Here is an 18,119-nt window from a genome sequence, read left to right as displayed (position 1 = left end):
TGTTAATTGATACCTTAGATTTATGTTTTAAAAGATGTTAAAATTTAAAAAGCATTACTAATATCATAAATACACTTTAAATGATTTCCTTTCAAAAACTTTTATGATGGCAGAATTTGTTTACAAATAAAGTTCCAGTATTACCTTAGGTATATATTTGGCAGTCAAAATACTGATTTTTCAAGGAAAAAATTATTGAAATGCTAATAAAAGTTATTAGGTACATGACCTCATGGGATTATAAAACTCATTGCCCTAGATTATCAGTCATTTTACATTTGCTGAGGATGTAGAGAACAATAAAATAAATTCCACTAACATTAAAAAATAATAAAAAAGTTAACTACCAATTAATGCTGTGGGAAAACCTCATTTTTAAAGAGGATATGAAGTATTAAAGGCTCCTGACTTTTCTGTAACTTTTCAACTTTTGTATTACTTGATTACTATTTAATATTTTATTTTAAATGGTATTTAAGTCACTTAAGAATTTATTACTTTTTCAGAAGTGAATTAACTGTCTTTAGTTGAGGTAATGGTATTAGTGGTATTAATCCCAAACATACACTATAAAATTTTGGGTATAGAAAGATTAGGATGTTTAAAATTCCCTTGTGATATAGGAGCCAGTTTCCATTCTTTGGGAGGTGGAACTGCAGCATCCTAGCCTGCTCTTCTCATCAGATTGCTTGTTTGAAACCTATGCAATGAGGAATCTTCTGGGTAGAGCAGCACTGTGCAGTGGAAAAAGAACACTTTCCAGTCAAACAGACTTAGATTTGAAGAACAGTTTTACCTTAACAGGTCAGAATTATTTAAAGTCTCTGAGCCTCAGTTTCCTCATCTGTAAAACAGGAATAACTTCTGTTTAGGGTGCTAAGGACTAAATACAGTCATGAATGTAATACATCTGGCACAAGCTAGATAAAATCATTGCTTTTATCTACTGCTATAAGTAATCGAGTGTTTGTTTCATATCATTTTTATTTATAATAACAGTAATTAGCATTTATTGAGTACCTAGTGTGTGCCAGACAGTATTCTAAACACTACATGGATCTTGTTTAATCCTTACAAAACAGTGTAAGGTAGGTATTATGGGCCCCATTTTATAAGGAAACTGTGACACAGAAAAATTAAGTAGTTTGTATAGGAATATGTTAGGCAATAATGAGGAATTACTTCCCTGTGTATATATCTTTTTTCTTAAAGCTTTTTTTTTTTAATTAATTAATTTATTTTTTGTCTGTGTTGGGTCTTCATTTCTGTGCAAGGGCTTTCTCTAGTTGCGGCAAGCAGGGGCCACTCTTCATCGCGGTGCGCGGGCCTCTCACTGTTGCAGCCTCTCTTGTTGCGGAGCACAGGCTCCAGACGCGCAGGCTCAGTAGTCGTGGCTCACGGGCCCAGTTGCTCCGTGGCATGTGGGATCTTCCCAGACCAGGGCTCGAACCCGTGTCCCCTGCATCGGCAGGCAGACTCCCAACCACTGCGCCACCAAGGAAGCCCGTATATATCTTTTTTAAGTAATCAAGACTATATTTTGTTATAACATCAGTGACAAAGGAAACGTGATGACTCAGAAACATATTATAGACGTAGAATAGACAAAGACAAATACTGTATGATATCACTTATATGTGGAATCTAAAAAATACAATAAACTAGTGAATAAAACCAAAAAGAAGCAGACTCACAGATATAGAGAACAAACTAGTGGTTACCAGTGGGGAGCGGGGAGAGAGGGGGTAGGGGCAGTGTAGGGATAGGAGATTTTTAAAAAGGGTTATTATGGCATTATATGAAATCATGTATGAAACTTTAGAAAATTGTGAAGTTCTATAGAATTTAAAGAATTCTTCATTCAGAAAAAAAAAGTTAAAAAGAAACATAATATGTTAAAAAAAAAACTTTGGTTATTCTTAAATTTCTCCGAAATGTTCATGCATTATCTTAAGAGAATCTCTTCTCTTGAGTGAGAGGCTCATGATTCAGGTAAAATCCTTGCTATTTCAGTCAAAATATTTTTTAATGGTAAATGAGCAATTCTCTACTCTTCTCTTATACATTTAGTACAGTACTTGAAAGTGTTTATTTGGTTTCCACAGGGTCGGAATCTGGCGGATCTACGCCGTAGCCAGTCGCGGGGCACATTCACCATTAGCACTACTCTTCGGTTGGGTAGACAGATTCTGGAGTCTATTGAGAGCATCCATTCTGTGGGATTCTTGCACCGAGACATCAAACCGGTAGGGAGCCTTTTCCTCCAGATCACAGAATGAGTTTGCTTGGTACTCTTAATCTTATGATGGGACACAGTAAATTACAAATGTAGCTTTCTATATTAAATACAAGGTAGTATTTTAATTTCTGTGGCAAAGATGTAAACTTAAAGTACATGTAACTTGCCTTTTAATGAAAAAAAATGATAATTACAAACTATAACTTATAATAAAGAGCTTTTCTCATACAATGAAAATGTTGCTCAGCAGCCAAATTAAAAATTATTAATGGTTCACTGTTATTAATATATGTGTTAACATTGGCAGTTACTTAGCCTTACACCTAAATTAATAGTTATTCTTTGGATTTCTTTTTCCTGATATTGGTTAAAAATATATACATATGTTGCTTTTAGATGTTGGCATTGTGTTCTTTGAACTATTTCTCAAGTGACAAATTATACTTATAAGAAACCATCAATTATGAAGGAGCTTGATTTTTCTCCTGAGTGCTACAGTGCCAATATATAGTATTTTTTTCTATTCTGTCTTTTCTTAGAAATTGTCATTTCTGTAACTGTGAAATATGTCTTTATTTTCTCTTTCTTGGTTTTTGTATTACAAGGAGAAATGACCCATTTCTGATATGCTGTATTTACTATAAATTTATCATATGTTGGTTGTTGCAGTTGAAAATTATTTCTATCTGTTGCTACATGATTTATAAAATTAAACAGTTTACATGAAAATGCCAACTAAAATTAACATAGTTGAGTCAGACTTAATGTAACATAGATTTCTCCTGCTTTTATTTTTATGTCAAGTTAAACGTCATTATTTGAGAACCATGGTGATTGAAGAGTTTCCATTTTGATTAGAAAGCTCCCTAAGTAGAACAGTATTTTAAAATAAAACAGTATTTTAAAATAAAAGCTAACAATTCTATAACAATTTGACTTTTGACTTTAAAAAGAAAAATTCCCTTATATACCTACCTTTGCAAGTTTGTGGTCATTTAATGTTACATTTATTTTTATTAAGGGAAGAATGCAGAGTGTATTTTCCTTAAGTCTGTTTTGAAATGTGTCCTTGAATTGTATTTTAATTTTTACATGTAGTGAAATTCAGGTTCATGATGCTTATAGGAAATTCATTTCAATTTCTGAACTATGTATTCTATTTTGCTCACTCCTCGTTCCTCCCATTTTAAAAAGTAAGTAGTGACTTAGACTAGAATTTCAAGGAACTTAGAGTACTGATTCCAGTTAAGTCAGTGTTGTGTTTTATGTAAATTTATAGTCACATAAATTTTTTGTTGCTCAAAGTTCACCTAATTCTAGGCATTAATAGAACCAACAGCAAAATTATGTATTAATATCCAGTAAACGTCATTGGCTAGAATAGTATATTTGGGACATGTGTATTATATAGAGTTTAAATAGAAGAATTAAAATAGAGGAAGGATAAGGTATAAGGGCTAAGTATAATAATAATATGTATATTTTCCTTCTTTATTTTTCTAGTCAAACTTTGCCATGGGTCGCTTTCCTAGTACTTGTAGGAAATGTTACATGCTTGATTTTGGCTTGGCTCGACAATTTACCAATTCCTGTGGTGACGTCAGACCAGTAAGATTTTTCATGTTATTATTAAATATTTGGGAATTAACTTATTATTTATAGTGTCACGCTTTTTAAAGAAATGCTAATTGTGTATCAGAACGGATGTCATCCAAGAAGTATCATATAGATTTTATGATTACTTTATAGATGGTGTTAATTAATTTTATTATTGAGAGTTGTGGCTTTTAAAAACATGTACATTAGATGCAGATTTAGAGTGGTCTTATAAGGACACACATTACCACTTTAGCATCAAGGGTCTTTTTTGCAGTCTGAGTCTCTGTACATCCTGTACTTCTATTTCAGTTACCATATTTTTCATACCCAGAATTTCCATTTGGTTCTTTTTAAAAATTTCTCTTTAGTGATATTCTCTATTTGGTATGGCATTGTAATTACACTTTCCTTACTTCTTTAAGTAAGGAAAGCTTTCCTTTATTTCTTTGAACATATTTATAATGCCTACTTTGAAATCTTCTCCTGTTATATCCAACAGGAGAAGAATGTAGTCATTCTTATAGTCAGTTTCTGTTGCCTACTTTTTTTTTTTACATGTATGGGTCACACTTTCCTGTTTCTTTGCATGTCTTATATTTTTTTGTTGTTGGAAACTGGACATTTTAGATAATATATTATAGCAATTCTGGGTACTGGTCCTCCCTTCCAGGACTTGTTAGTGTTATTTGCTTATTTATATGTTTAGTGACTGACTAGATTATTTTATCCTTCCCCCCATCCCAGCACATAGTGTTAAGTCTCTCTCTCTTTTTTTTAAAAATAAATTTATTTATTTATTTGGCTGTGTTGGGTCTTCATTTCTGTGCAAGGGCTTTCTCTAGTTGCGGCGAGCAGGGGCCACTCTTCATCGCGGTGCACGGGCCTCTCACTGTCGCGGCCTCTCTTGTTGCGGAGCACAGGCTCCAGACGCGCAGGCTCAGTAGCTGTGGCTCACGGGCCCAGTTGCTCCGCGGCACGTGGGATCCTCCCAGACCAGGCCTCGAACCCACATCCCCCGCATTGGCAGGCAGACTCTCAATCACTGCGCCACCAGGGAAGCCCTGTTAAGTCTCTCTTGTTGCCCCTCAGGGAGGTGCAGCTTTAGGTCTGCCCATCGTCACCCTGGAATGACAGTGGTACTGGTAGGGCTCTCCTCCACACTTTTTCTGACCACATCCAGTTATTAAACCTGCTGATTGCTGGCTGATTGCTGTGTTGCTTAAAACAGTGCCCCAAGACGTACATTCCTTGACAGACTAATCCAATCAAATTGTGGCTCCTAAAATGGAATAGTTTGGGGGTTTTTTGGCCGCTGCTGCAGGGTTAGTTCCCTGACCAGGAATTGAACCTGGGCCCTCAGCACTGAGACCACAGAGTCCTAACCACTGGACTGGCAGGGAATTTCCTTCTGAGGTTATAGTTTGATGTTTGTTCTGACCCCAGACGGGCTCCCCACCTGTCTTGTTCCCCTGGTTCTCACCTGGCCAGCCTGTGGTCTAGGCTGTATCCTCAGATCCACAAATCCTCCCAATTCTCTGTACTATAACCTCCACTATTAATGAGAGGGTCTTAAGTTTAATTAACTTCACTGTTGCAAATGAAATAAGTTCCTTTGGGAAGAGATTGGGAGATAAACTTTTTTACGGCGTTCTTCTGTCCGCAGACAAAATCTCTGACCGAGGGCTCTGGAGTTGGGGGTGAGGACTATGGCAGACTTCTCTCTGAGTGACATCCTCTCTTGGGAGCAGGGCCCTCTGGTTGAGATCAGGACAGTAGCCTGAGGTCTCTTGGCTTGACTCTCCTGGCATGGAACCACTGCTTCATGAGCCAGGTGAAGGGCTTTTGGGGCCCCAGTATTTTCAGCACATCATGCCCACGGTAGAGCCTTCATTCCATGAGTGGAAGCTGGGTGCAAGAAAGGGGCTTCCACCTCTGTACCACGCTTGCCCATGACAGCCTCGTCAGCAACAGGCAGCTGGGAGAAGATGAGAAATGCTGAAGTCCTGCTCCTACACGAAGAAAGCCCTCTGGCTCGGAACTGGGGAAGGAAGGAGCCCTGTGTTCTCGGCTGCAGCATCCTGGAGTGGAGCCACCCCTGCTGATCTGGAAGAGAGGAAGGAGGGGGAGCGGTTTTGGTTCAAATACCGTAGACTCTAGCTTTTCTTACTGACTTTTCATGAATATGAAATAGCTGTTTCATCATTTGTTGCTTGCTTGAAGGACCATTTCCAGAGGCTATGGTTATTTTTTTAAATTGTTTTTACCAGTTTTACTGGGGAGAAGGTCGTTAGAGCTCCTCATATTGTCATACTGGCAGTTGATCTCCCCCTACAGTTCTTTAATGTCTACTTTTTTTTAAAATTTATTTTTTAATTGAAGTATAGTTGATACAATGTTGTGTTATAATGTCTACTTTTATACTTTTTGTTTCAACTTGGTACTGACTATGATTTTCATTTCTAGCAGATTAGTTGCACAGAAGTTGAAACACTGGTTTTGAATGAGCTAATAACTATATAATAACAGACTGTATACAATAAATGTAAATTATATTTAAAATATAGGCACATGAAAATTTAAGCACCTAGAAATTATAAGACAATCTTTTTGGTTCCAGTGAAGGTCTTGCATTAATAGATAGCAAGGCAGGTGATGAATTTGGGTCCAGTGCAGCTTATTAGACTTGAATATATTTCTGGAGTCTCATTTCTATTCCAAGTATCTTTTTTTTTTTAGTTTTTAGAATATTATGAGGTTATTATTTATTCACTTATAAAACACTTATTAAATGAGCACAGATTATGTGTGAGGCATGGATCTAGGTGCTGGGACTGCAGCAGTGAACAGCAGACCAAAATGAGGTTCTTATGGAGGTTATATTTTAGTGGTGAAGACAGATAATATACAAATAAATACATAATTTTAGATTGTGATAAATTCTACAAAAAAAAACAGCAGAAAGCAGGGTATTGACATAGAGAGTGATGGGCAGTGAGGCTAGGAGACTATTTTAGAGGTATTAGTTAGAAAAGACTTCTCTAAGGAGGTATTTAGTTGAGAGTTGAATGAAGTATGAGAGCAGGCTGTGTGATTTTCTGGAAAGAGAGTGCTCCAGGCAAAGGGAGCAGCAAGTGCAGAGACTGAGGCAGAGTAAGTTTGGTATATTCAAGGAAAAGTGGGGAGGCCACTGTGGCTGTAGCATGGCATAGCATAGTGTGGTGGGTAAGTGGAGAGAGACGAGTTTAGGAGGTTGGTAGGCCCCAGAATGTGAATGATTTTGCCAAGAGATGGATTTTATTCTAAGTGTGATAGGAAGCAGGGTTGTTGCATAATATGTTACATGCTCTGTCAATAAGCTAACTATAGAGTTATATACAGAAGTAGGTTATATTTAAAACTTAGCCACATGAGAATTTAAGTGCCTTGAAATTGTGGAAGACTATCTTCAGTTCTATCAATGTTCTTGTATTAATTGGTATTTGGGCAGGTAAAGAAATTAGTTTCTATGTAGTGTATTGGATTTGAATATATTTCTGGAATCCCACTTCTATTCTGAATAGCAGTTTTTCAATTCTTAGGACTTTTTTTTTTTTATCACTCTGTGAAGAAGAGACTATTGAGAGCAAGAGTAGAATCAGAAAGACAAGTTAAAAGGCTAATGCCATGGTCCAGTGGTCATTGCTGGTGGCTGGGACTTAGGGCATTAGGGTGGTACAATGAACATGTGGAAAATGCTTATGTTTAGGATATGTTTTAAAGACGTATTTAACAGGACTTCCTTCTGGATTTGATACTGAAATGTGAAGGGAAAAGAAGAGTCAAGAATGACTTCTAAGTTTTTGTCCTGAAACCATGATAGAGATGAAGGCTGAAGTGTGGGAAAACGGAAGTTTTATGAGGGAAAAACGGAAGTTCTCTTTTTTTTTTTAAAGCTCAGTTTTTTTTTTTTTAATTTTAAAAATTTTTAAATTTTTGGCTGCATTGGGTCTTCATTGCTGCGCATGGGCTTTCTCTAATTGCGGTAAGCGCGGGCCACACTTCGTTGCGGTACACGGGCTTCTCATTGTGGTGGCTTCTCTTGTTGCGGAGCACAGGCTCTAGGCACGTGGGCTTCAGTAATTGTGGCTCGAGGGCCCTAGAGTGCAGGCTCAGTAGTTGTGGCGCATGGCCTTAGTTGCTCTGCAGCATGTGGGATCCTTCCAGACCAGGGATCGAACTCGTGTCCCCTGCAATGACAGGCGGATTCTTAACCACTGCACCACTAGGGAAGTCCCCGGAAGTTCTGTTTTCTAAAAGTTAAGTTTAAAATGGCTCTTAGATTCTAGATGGAAATAATAAGAAGTTGACTTGATATAGTAATCTGTAGCTCAAAGGAGATTATCAGGGATGGAGATAATATAAATTTAAGAATCATTTGCTCCCAATGTTTAAAAATAAATGGTAATTTAAAAAATGGAACTAGGTTAGATCAGCTAGGGAAAAGGTATAGCTAGAAAAGAGGAGAGGTCTGAGTCTGAGCCGTTGAGACACTTTAGCAACTCGATAATGGATAGAAAAGAACTATGAATTAGCAAAGAACAGTGGGGAGGAGGATTGGCTAGTGAGGTAGGAGGAAAATCAGGAGAGTGTGGTATCTTGAGAGCCAAGTGAAGAAAATGCTTCAAATGTGTGGGGTGCTACTGATGCTACTGATAGGTCAAGGAAGGTAGGAGAACTGAGAACTGATCATCTGGATTTGGCAAGATGGAAGTGACTGGTGACTTTTATAAAAGTGGTTCTGTAGAGCAATGAAAACTTAATTGGAGTAGGTTAAAGAAAGTGTTGGGGAGAGGATGTGGAGAAAGGGAATATAAGTAAAACAAGGCAGTAGTTGTAAGGGAAGTAAAATCCTTCCCTCCTTTCCTAGTTTATTTTTTTTTAACGTCAGCTATTGTAGCATGCTCGTGTTCTAATATTAGTAGTGCTCCAGGAGACATGAAAAAAATTGATGATGTAGGACAGAGCAGGAACAATCATAGGAGCCAAGTTCTTGCAAGCTGTTAGGGGAAGGAATCCTGGCACAATGGTGAGGGTAGCCCATTATTAGAGCAAGAACACTTCTTCCACTGTAACTGAGAAAAGGTAGAATAAATGGACACAGATACAGGTAGGCATTTAGATTTGGTGGTGGAAGTTGAAGTTCTCTCATGGCTTTTATTTTCTCAGTGAAGAAAGAGACAAGGCCTTTTGCCGAGAGTGCAAAATGGTGTTGGAGGTTGAGGAGAGAAGAGCACGTGTGAAATAGTTATCATGGAAGGGGAGAGAGCAAACTGACTGGGAAAATATAATAGATTGCTGGGCTGTGCTGAAAGCTCATTTGAGTATGATGGTAATTTAAGGTAAGATTGTCAGTACAATCCTTTTTCTCCATATACTTTTAACTGCTTGTTTACAGGTACAGTTTCGTCTATGAATTGAGTTTAACCAGGGTTGGGGTCAGGTTAGCACTATGGAAGAAAGAGGGAATATCATTGTGGTCGAATGTAGCCCAGGCTGTGTAAGGAGTTAACTTTCCCTTTATTTATGTGTTAATAGCTAGTTCCTTTTAGAGTTTTTATGCCAGTAGGATTTCATAATTTTCTTTAAAACTCTTAAATCTCAAGTAAAATTACGTTCTTACTTTTTGGATCATAATTATGATTGAAATCATTTTCTTATATTGTTCCACTAATATAAAATCAAAAGTTGCTTGGGTAGATTTCTTTTATATAGTACAATTTTGTTTATTTATTGCTTTTAAGAAACTTGAATTGAGTTGCTTGGATTCTCTAGGTATGCCATCATGTTATCTGCAAAAACCAATATTTCCTTTTTTTTTTTTTTGCCTTGCTATGTGTATTCTAGAAGAGTGTAAAAAACATATATAAAAATTTTAAGGAAGAATGTCAAAACATCCATGGCCTCCATCTAGGTTAAGAAATAGTTCATTACCACCTTAGAAGTGTTCTGTGGGTCGATCACTTCCTGATCACATCCCTTTTCCTTCTTCGAGCTCCTTCAATGGAGCTTACCACAAAGATGGAAGTGTCTGTATGTGTACTGTCTTATATGGTAGCCACTGGCTACATGTGGCTATTGAGCACTTGAATTGTGGCCAGAGCAAGTGAGGAACTGAATTTTAAATTTCATTTAGTTTTAAGTTGCTATTATAGTGGCCATTGCAGCCATAACCTACATTCTATATTTTGCATTAACCAGTCCCTTACTTTGCTTTCTTCTTTCTTCTATAGGCCCGAGGGTACTTGTTTTGGAGTATGGAGCAGATTCAGGGAGCTGTTGTAAAATAGTACAGTTATCATGTACCCTTCACCTAGCTTCCCCCGATGATGATATCTTACATAATCATAATACGTTGTCAAAACTAAGAAACTGTTATTGGTATACTATTATTAACTCAAGTACAAACCTGAGTCAGATTTCACTATTTTTTACATACACTTTTCCTTTCAGGGGAGGGTTGGTATATGAAATTTTATCACACATGTAGATTCATATAACCAACAGCCCAATCAGGATATAAAACTATTCCATCACCACAGAGAAACTCCCTCAAAACATAAATGTGTATTTATTTTTCCAAACTTATGATATAGGATTGTCAGTCAGAATGCATTACAAAGGGAATGATGGATCCCATCTGTTACACTAGCGATACTAGCAAGTTGTTTATGTGGTTGGTTTTGAGAGCCTCTACTGTTTTTTGTTTGTTTGTTTTTTATGAATTTATTTATTTATTAACTTATTTTTGGCTGTGTTGGGTCTTCGTTGCTGCGTGCGGGCTTTCTCTAGTTGCGGTGAGTGGGGGCTACTCTTTGTTGCAGTGCGCGGGCTTCTCGTTGTGGTGGTTTCTCTTGTTGCGGAGCACGGGCTCTAGGCATGGAGGCATCAGTAGTTGTGGCACGTGGGAGAGCCTCTACTGTCTATAACCTTTAAGATGTATTAGTTGTATCAAATAGGGATGTGAGATAAAAAGGACTTGTGGGCTTCCCTGGTGGCGCAGTGGTTGAGAGTCCGCCTGCCAATGCAGGGGACACGGGTTCGTGCCCAGGTCCGGGAAGATCCCACATGCCGCAGAGCAGCTGGGCCTGTGAGCCATGGCCGCTGAGCCTGCGCGTCCGGAGCCTGTGCTCCGCAATGGGAGAGGCCACAACAGTGAGAGGCCTGCGTACTGCAAAAAAAAAAAAAAGGAGTAGTGTGTGTCTCTGTATATATATTTGCAGTGCTTTGGTCCATACGGTTTTGGAGTTGAACTTCTATTTACTTAGTGATTTGAATCTGCATGTTCATGTTTTCCCTCCTGGTTTAGAGGATGCCTCAGTTTCTTTAGCCCTTGAGCTGGCATCTTACATTGGCCCTTTGTGTCTAAGCTCTTGGAATGCCATGTTTTCTCTTGCTGCTTCCTCCTTAACCATTCAGCTGAAACTTCCAGTGCCTAGGGCTATAGTGTCCTACTTAAGAAAAAATTTTAAATGTTACCATTCCAGAATTTCATCTATTTTCTTATTTCCATTGAGGGTTTTATTACATAGTTCTTTATTACATAGTTATTATAAAATATTGGCTCTATTCCCTGCGCTATATGATACTTCCTTTTAGCTTATTTATTTTATATATAGTAATTTGTATCTCTTAATCACCTACCCCTGTCTTACCCCCTCCCCATTTTTCTCCCCAGTGGTAACCACAGTTTATTCTCTTTGTCTGTAAGTCTGTTTCAGTTTCTTTTTTTTTTTTCTTTTTTTTTTTTTCGGTACGCGGGCCTCTCACTGTTGTGGCCTCTCCCGTTGCGGAGCACAGGCTCCGGACGCGCAAGCTCAGAGACCATGGCTCACGGGCCTAGCCGCTCCACAGCATGTGGGATCTTCCTGGACTGGGGCACAAACCCGTGTCCCCTGCATCGGCAGGTGGACTCTCAACCACTGTGCCACCAGGGAAGCCCCCTGTTTCAGTTTTTTTATATTCATTTGTTTGTTTCATTTTTTAGATTCCACATATAAGTGATAACATACAGTATTTGTCGTTCTCTATATGATTTATTTCACTAAGCATAATACCCTTCAGGTTCATCATGTTGTTGCAAGTGGTAAAATTTTATTCTTTTTAAGGCTGAGTAATATTCCAGTGTGTGTGTGTGTGTGTGTGTGTGTGTGTGACATCTTCCTTATCTATTCATAAGTTGATGGACACTTAGAGTGCTTCTATATCTTGGCTATTGTAAATAATGCTGCTATGAACATTGAGGTGCATGTATCTTTTTGAATTAGTGTTTTCATTTTCTTTGGATATATACCCAGGAGTGGAATTTCTAGATCATATTGTCTATGAGCTATTTTTAGTTTTTTTTGGAATCTCCAGACTATTTTTCATAGTGGCTGCATCAATTTACATTCCCACTAACAGTGTATGAGGGTTCCCTTTCTTCCCTGTCCTCACCAACATTTATTATATGTGTTCTTTTTGATGATAGCCATTCTAACAGGTGTGGTTTTGATTTGGATTTCCCTGATGATTAGCAGTGTTGAGTGTCTTTTCATGTGCTTCTTGGCCATCTATATGTCTTCTCTGGAAAAATACCTATTCAGATTTTCTGCCTATTTTTTAATTGGGTTTTTTTTTTGATACTGAGTTGAATGAGCTGTTTATATATTTTGGATATTAACCCCTATTGGTCATATCATCTGTGAATATTTTCTCCCATTCAGTAGGTTGTCTTTTCATTTTTTCAGTGGTTTCCTTTGCTGTGCAAAAGCTTTTAAGTTTAATTAGGTCCAATTTGTTTACTTTTGCTTTTGTTTCCTTTGCCTGACAGATCTAAGAAATTGCTACGATATATATCAGTGTCTGCCTATGTTTTCTTCTAAGTAATTTATGATTTCTGGTCTTATATTTAAGTCTTTAATCCATATTGAGTTTATTTTTATATATGGTGTGAGACAATGTTCTACTTTCATTCTTTTACGTGTAGCTGTCCAGTTTTCCCAGACCACTTATTGAAGAGACTATCTTTTCTCCATTTATATTCTTGCCTCCTTTGTCATAGATTAATTGACTGTAATTGTGTGGGTTTATTTCTGGGCTCTCTATACTGTTCGATTGATCTATGTGTCTATTTTTTGTGCCAGTACCATGCTGTTTTGATTACTGTAGCTTTGTAGTATAGTCTTAAGTCAGGGAATATGATACCTTCAGCTTTGTTCTTTTTTCTCAAGATTGCTTTGGCTTCTAGGTATTTATTTTAATAAAACATGCTCTTAGGTTACTAACCACTCTCACTTTTTACTTTCTTTTTCTTTAAAGATGTTTTTAAACATAAGTTTTGGAAATATATTCATGTGGTACAAAAATAAAAGAATTAAAAATTCATCAAAAGTAAACACTTCCGCATTTTGAAAACACACTGTTAAGCAAATGAAAAGTCAAATCACAGACTGGAATAAAATATTTGCAAAACACACATCTTACAGAGGACTTTATATCCAGAATCTATAAGCAATTCTCAAAACTCAGTAATAAAAAAACAAACCTATAAAAATAAGCAAAAGATTTGGATAGGCATTTCATTAAAGAATAGATACTACAGATGGCAAATAAGTACATGAACAAATTCTGAACATCTTTAGTTATTAGCGAAATGCAAATTAAAACCACAGTGAGATACCATTACACAGTAATTAGAATAGTTAAACCTAAAACACTAGACAATTCTAAGTTCTAAGGAGGGACAGAAATCAGAGGTTGCCAGCCAGAAACTGGGAGTCAAGGGGATTGACTATAAAGGGCATTAAGGGAACTCTTGGGGTAATAGTACCCAATAATTTAAGTTTATGAATATGTGAATTACATGTGCAGGGAGAGGTACAAGTTGCCACCATCTTTGAATTGAGTTTGAATGATATAGCCAAGACACAAAGATGTTGGCATCTTATTTTACTTAGACCTCATGGTCTTAATGTACTTATTTGTAACCAGAGCCTGAATATTAATGTATATACTATGATGCTTGTCATGAAAGCTTTTATGTTTTCTAATGTACAGAGTTTATTTGTCATAAATCCTACTTTATTTTAAAATGGTAGGAAAAAATGGGATTCATCGATAACTAAAATGGGACTCATTGATAACTAATATGTTTTAAACATATGATTTAGAGATATTCTCTCTAATTTTTATAATTTCACAATTATTAAAAGTGTTAGAAATTTAAGTAGTGTTTTCTTCACAGTAATACACGTTTCTCCCTTCTACTTCATGGGCTTAAGTGTGCTGAATCGTATGCTATTTAAAGCTCAGTTACTATTCTTTGCTTGGTTTTGTAGCCTCGAGCTGTGGCAGGCTTTCGAGGGACAGTTCGTTACGCATCAATCAATGCTCATCGGAACAGGGTAGGTATCTGAACTAGAGTCATGGCTGTATAAGCATGCTGATGCTTGAATCAGATTGACTTCTTTACATTAGAGTACAGAGGTGTGGAAAGTGCTTGGGAGCAGAAGTAAAGGTGTTAGAAATACTAATGCATGGTATGATGCATAGTGGATAGATAATAGATGTGTGCAGCTGCATAGAAAATAAAATTTAATTTGGCAGAAAATATAATGGCTAATTATATATATGTCTATGGAGAATCTTGTGTCCTTAATTAGATATAAGTATTAAATTTACTATAGAATTTTGAAGAAAGAAAATATCTGTGTTCTATTTCAAGAAGTTATTTGGGAATTCATACCATCAATACCTAATGAAGGAGGTCATTTTATCTGTAATATACATCTAATCTGTGATATTCCCCTCTCCATCAAACTTGTTTTCATGAAGATCTAAAATATAGCAACTTAAAATTTTTTTTTCATCTTAGTACATTATACCTCTCCTCTTGAGTTAAATTAAAAAAATTTCTCTCTCTCTTTTTTTAACTTTGATCCTTTTGTTTTGCTCTAAAATTTTTTTTCCTCATCCTGAACCTTAGTTATGAATAGGAAAGGTGGGTACTTTATGGATTCTCAACTGTTGAACTTGTTTGGACAGAGTTGAGAAATATAACAAGTGATTCCTTGATTAAATAAATAGAAATCTTTTCTTGGTCCTTTGTTACCTTATTCTTGTTCTGTGAAGCCAAAACTGCTTTAATGAAAACTTGACCAGAACTTCCCTGGTGGCACAGTGGTTAAGAATCCTACTGCCAATGCAGGGGTCATGGGTTTGAGCCCTGGTCTGGGAAGATCCCACATGCCGCGGAGCAACTAAGCCTGTGTGCCACAACTACTGAGCCTGCGCTCTAGAGCCTGCGCGCCACAACTACTGAGCCCATGCACCACAACTACTGAAACCCACGTGCCTAGAGCCTGTGCTCCGCAACAGGAGAAGCCACTGCAGTGAGAAGCCTGCGCACCTAAACGAAGAGTAGCCGCCGCTCACCGCAACTAGAGAAAGCCCACACACAGCAACGAAGACCCAACGCAGCCAAAAATAAATAAATTTAAAAAATAATAATAACTTGACCAATGCTAAATGTAATAGGAAGAGAATGCTGTGGTTTTATATGCTATGCTTCAGTTAATTTGGTTTCTTAGGATGTGATTATAAATTGAAATAGGAAAAGTATTTTTATCAGTGTGTAGCACTCTGCTGAGCATTTTAACTCATTTGGTTTGATTCAGTGTTGTTTTATTTTATGGTATTTAGTTAATTATTCTACCTTGAAAAGAGGTACGCATCCTCCAGATAGATTCTTGCGAAAGTTTAGAAGTACTGTGCTTTCTAATTAATTCTATTAAAGAATATGTCCACATTGGAATCTTTGGAATAGGACATTCTTTTTGAGATAAGCATAAACATTTTCAGAGATCATAATAGCTATATAAACATTTTCAAAATAGCTGCTAGAAAGAGATTTTATATATATATATATATATATATATATATATATATATATTTTTTTTTTTTTTTAATTTGAAGAGTAGAGATTTCTTCTAAAAGCCTCTCCAGCATAGAGTGCTCTATCAGTTGCTCTGTTAACCTGCTTATTATTCTTGGTAGAGAAATTTGATAGTGTATAGCAGTGGTTCTTACCCTTCATTTCTGCTCCCAACACACCTGAGGAGTAGAATGCTTTACACAGTAACACAGCTTCACAGCAGTGATTGTCAGTGTATGTGGTGACACAGGAGTGCAGCTAGTGGAACCTTGAGAGTGTCTTGTCTAATTTAAAAAGAATTCCCAGGTAATTCTAAAATATACTTCTTTCTTCCGTACTCTGTGACCATGATTGGATAATTTCTAAACTTAATACACTGCATTTCTATTTTTTGGGTACCTAAATCTTAAACTTTTTTTTTTAAGTAAAAGCAAGTTTATTTAGAGAATCTTAAACTTTTAATGTAAATAATTCCCAAACAATACAAGGACTTTTCAAAATACTTGATGAACTCTGTTTACTTCATCTCATTGTTTTCCTTCATTTTAATCCTTTGTTAATATTTGTTTTATGTCAATACTTTGAAGAAATTATTTTACTTTCTTCTGGTTCTATGGTTGCTACTGAGATCTTTGTCCATGTATTGTTGTTACTTTGTATTTAATTTGTCCTTTTTTTCTTGACTGCTTTTGATATCTTCTCTGTCTTTGGTGTCCTGCATGAGCCTTGGTGTGGATTTCTTTATATTTACTTTGTTTTGAGATTTGTTTTGCTTCCTGAACATTCACATCTTTCATCTATTCTGGAAGATTCTCAGACATTGCTTGTTTAAATGTTGCCTCTTTTCCTTTCTCTCTGTACCTTTATTTTCATATCTCCAAATTGATGCATATTAAACTTTCTTGTTACGTCTTCCATGCCTTTTAAGTTCACTCTCAGGTTTTCTCTTTTGGTCTCTTTTTTGCATTCTAGATAATTTCTTCAGATCTGTCTTCCAGTTCATTAATTCTTTTTTTCTGGTGTGCTTGATCAGCTTTTAACCTTGTCCATTGAGTGTGGGTTTTTGTTGGTGGTGGTGGTGGTGGTGGTGTATTGGCCATGCCACGCAGCTTGTGGGATCTCAGTTCCCCGACCGGGGATTGAACCCAGGCCCTTGGCAGTGAAAGCACCTAACCTCTGGACTGCCAGGGAATTCCCTAACCATTTAGTTTCTAATTACATATTTGTGCTTTTTATTCCTAAATGTTCTTTTTAGTCCTTTTATAAATCTAATTGGTCTTTTTATTTGGGGGGAGAGAATATGCTTCCTTTTTTGTGACTTTGATTCTATTTTTTAAACATTTTAAATATCTTATTTCATATTCTATATCTTATAATTCCATTCTGAAATTCTCGGATATCTAATTCTGCTCTTTATAGTTTTTCTTGCCGTTAGTTTATGGTAGCTTGCTTTCTAATATATTTTATAATTTCAAGTAATGAACTTATATTTGGTGGAGCTTTATCTCTAGGAATTCAATGAGGTCTGAATTTAAGGGTGTCTTGAGAGGATTTTCATTTGCATCTGTCATTGCTGTAGGACAGGATCACCCAGAAAACACTTAATTTCTGGGCCTGGTTTCCTGGACCACACAAACAATATAAATTTAAACCCCAGATCTGAGTGAGGGGTAGTCCTATGGTAACAGATTCTCAGGGCAAATTTTTTTTAACCACTCACTTTATCTTTTTGATAGTGGTCAAATTTTACAGAAAAAATTATTGTAGTAGAACATACGTACCAAATACTGCACTAAAGATAGTCCTTTGAGGGTCCTAGCTATATGTTGGGGGTAGAGGTGGGGAAGTTACAAATCCTGTCTTGTGTAGGCTCAATGCTTTTACACCTGTCCCCTTCATGATTGATAAAACCCATGTTGGTAAACCTATGACAAATGCCCCCAAAATAGCCAAAGCCAGAGCTTCAGTATTAGGTTGCTTCTCATGTTTCCAGGTTTCTTTTAATTTTGGCTCTTAAGATTTCCTTTGCTTTTTTTTTTTTTTTTAATTATTGTAGTAAAAAACACATAACAGGGCTTCCCTGGTGGCGCAGTCGTTGAGAGTCCGCCTGCTGATGCAGGGGACACAGGTTTGTGCCCCGGTCGGGGAAGATCCCACGTGCCGCGGAGCGGCTGGGCCCGTGAGCCACGGCCGCTGGGCCTGCGCGTCCCGAGCCTGTGCTCCACAATGGGAGAGGCCACAACAGTGAGAGGCCCGCGTACCGCAAAAAAAAAAAAAAAAAAAAAAACACCCACATAACATTAAATTTACCACCTTAACCATTTTTAGGTA

The 18,119-nt window shown here is 37.0% G+C and overlaps 1 protein-coding gene across 1 annotated transcript in view; it reads left to right on the top strand.

Moving 5' to 3' along the window:
* The window catches only part of TTBK2 (tau tubulin kinase 2), a gene marked incomplete at its 3' end in the record, with an annotated part of 103,752 nt that overhangs the window by 37,972 nt on the left and 47,661 nt on the right, over nucleotides 1-18,119 (top strand). Inside the window, exons 4-6 of the mRNA XM_082836032.1 lie at nucleotides 2,106-2,246; nucleotides 3,743-3,847; nucleotides 14,194-14,259. Of these exons, the coding sequence (XP_082692158.1) occupies nucleotides 2,106-2,246; nucleotides 3,743-3,847; nucleotides 14,194-14,259 (312 nt within the window). The remainder of the gene's footprint in view (nucleotides 1-2,105; nucleotides 2,247-3,742; nucleotides 3,848-14,193; nucleotides 14,260-18,119) is intronic.

This window comes from Leucopleurus acutus (assembly GCF_964270905.1).
Source record: "Leucopleurus acutus genome assembly, chromosome: 1".
Lineage (NCBI taxonomy): Eukaryota > Metazoa > Chordata > Mammalia > Artiodactyla > Delphinidae > Leucopleurus > Leucopleurus acutus.
Note: the sequence above shows the minus strand (reverse complement) of the source record. Positions and strands in the feature narration are given on the sequence as shown.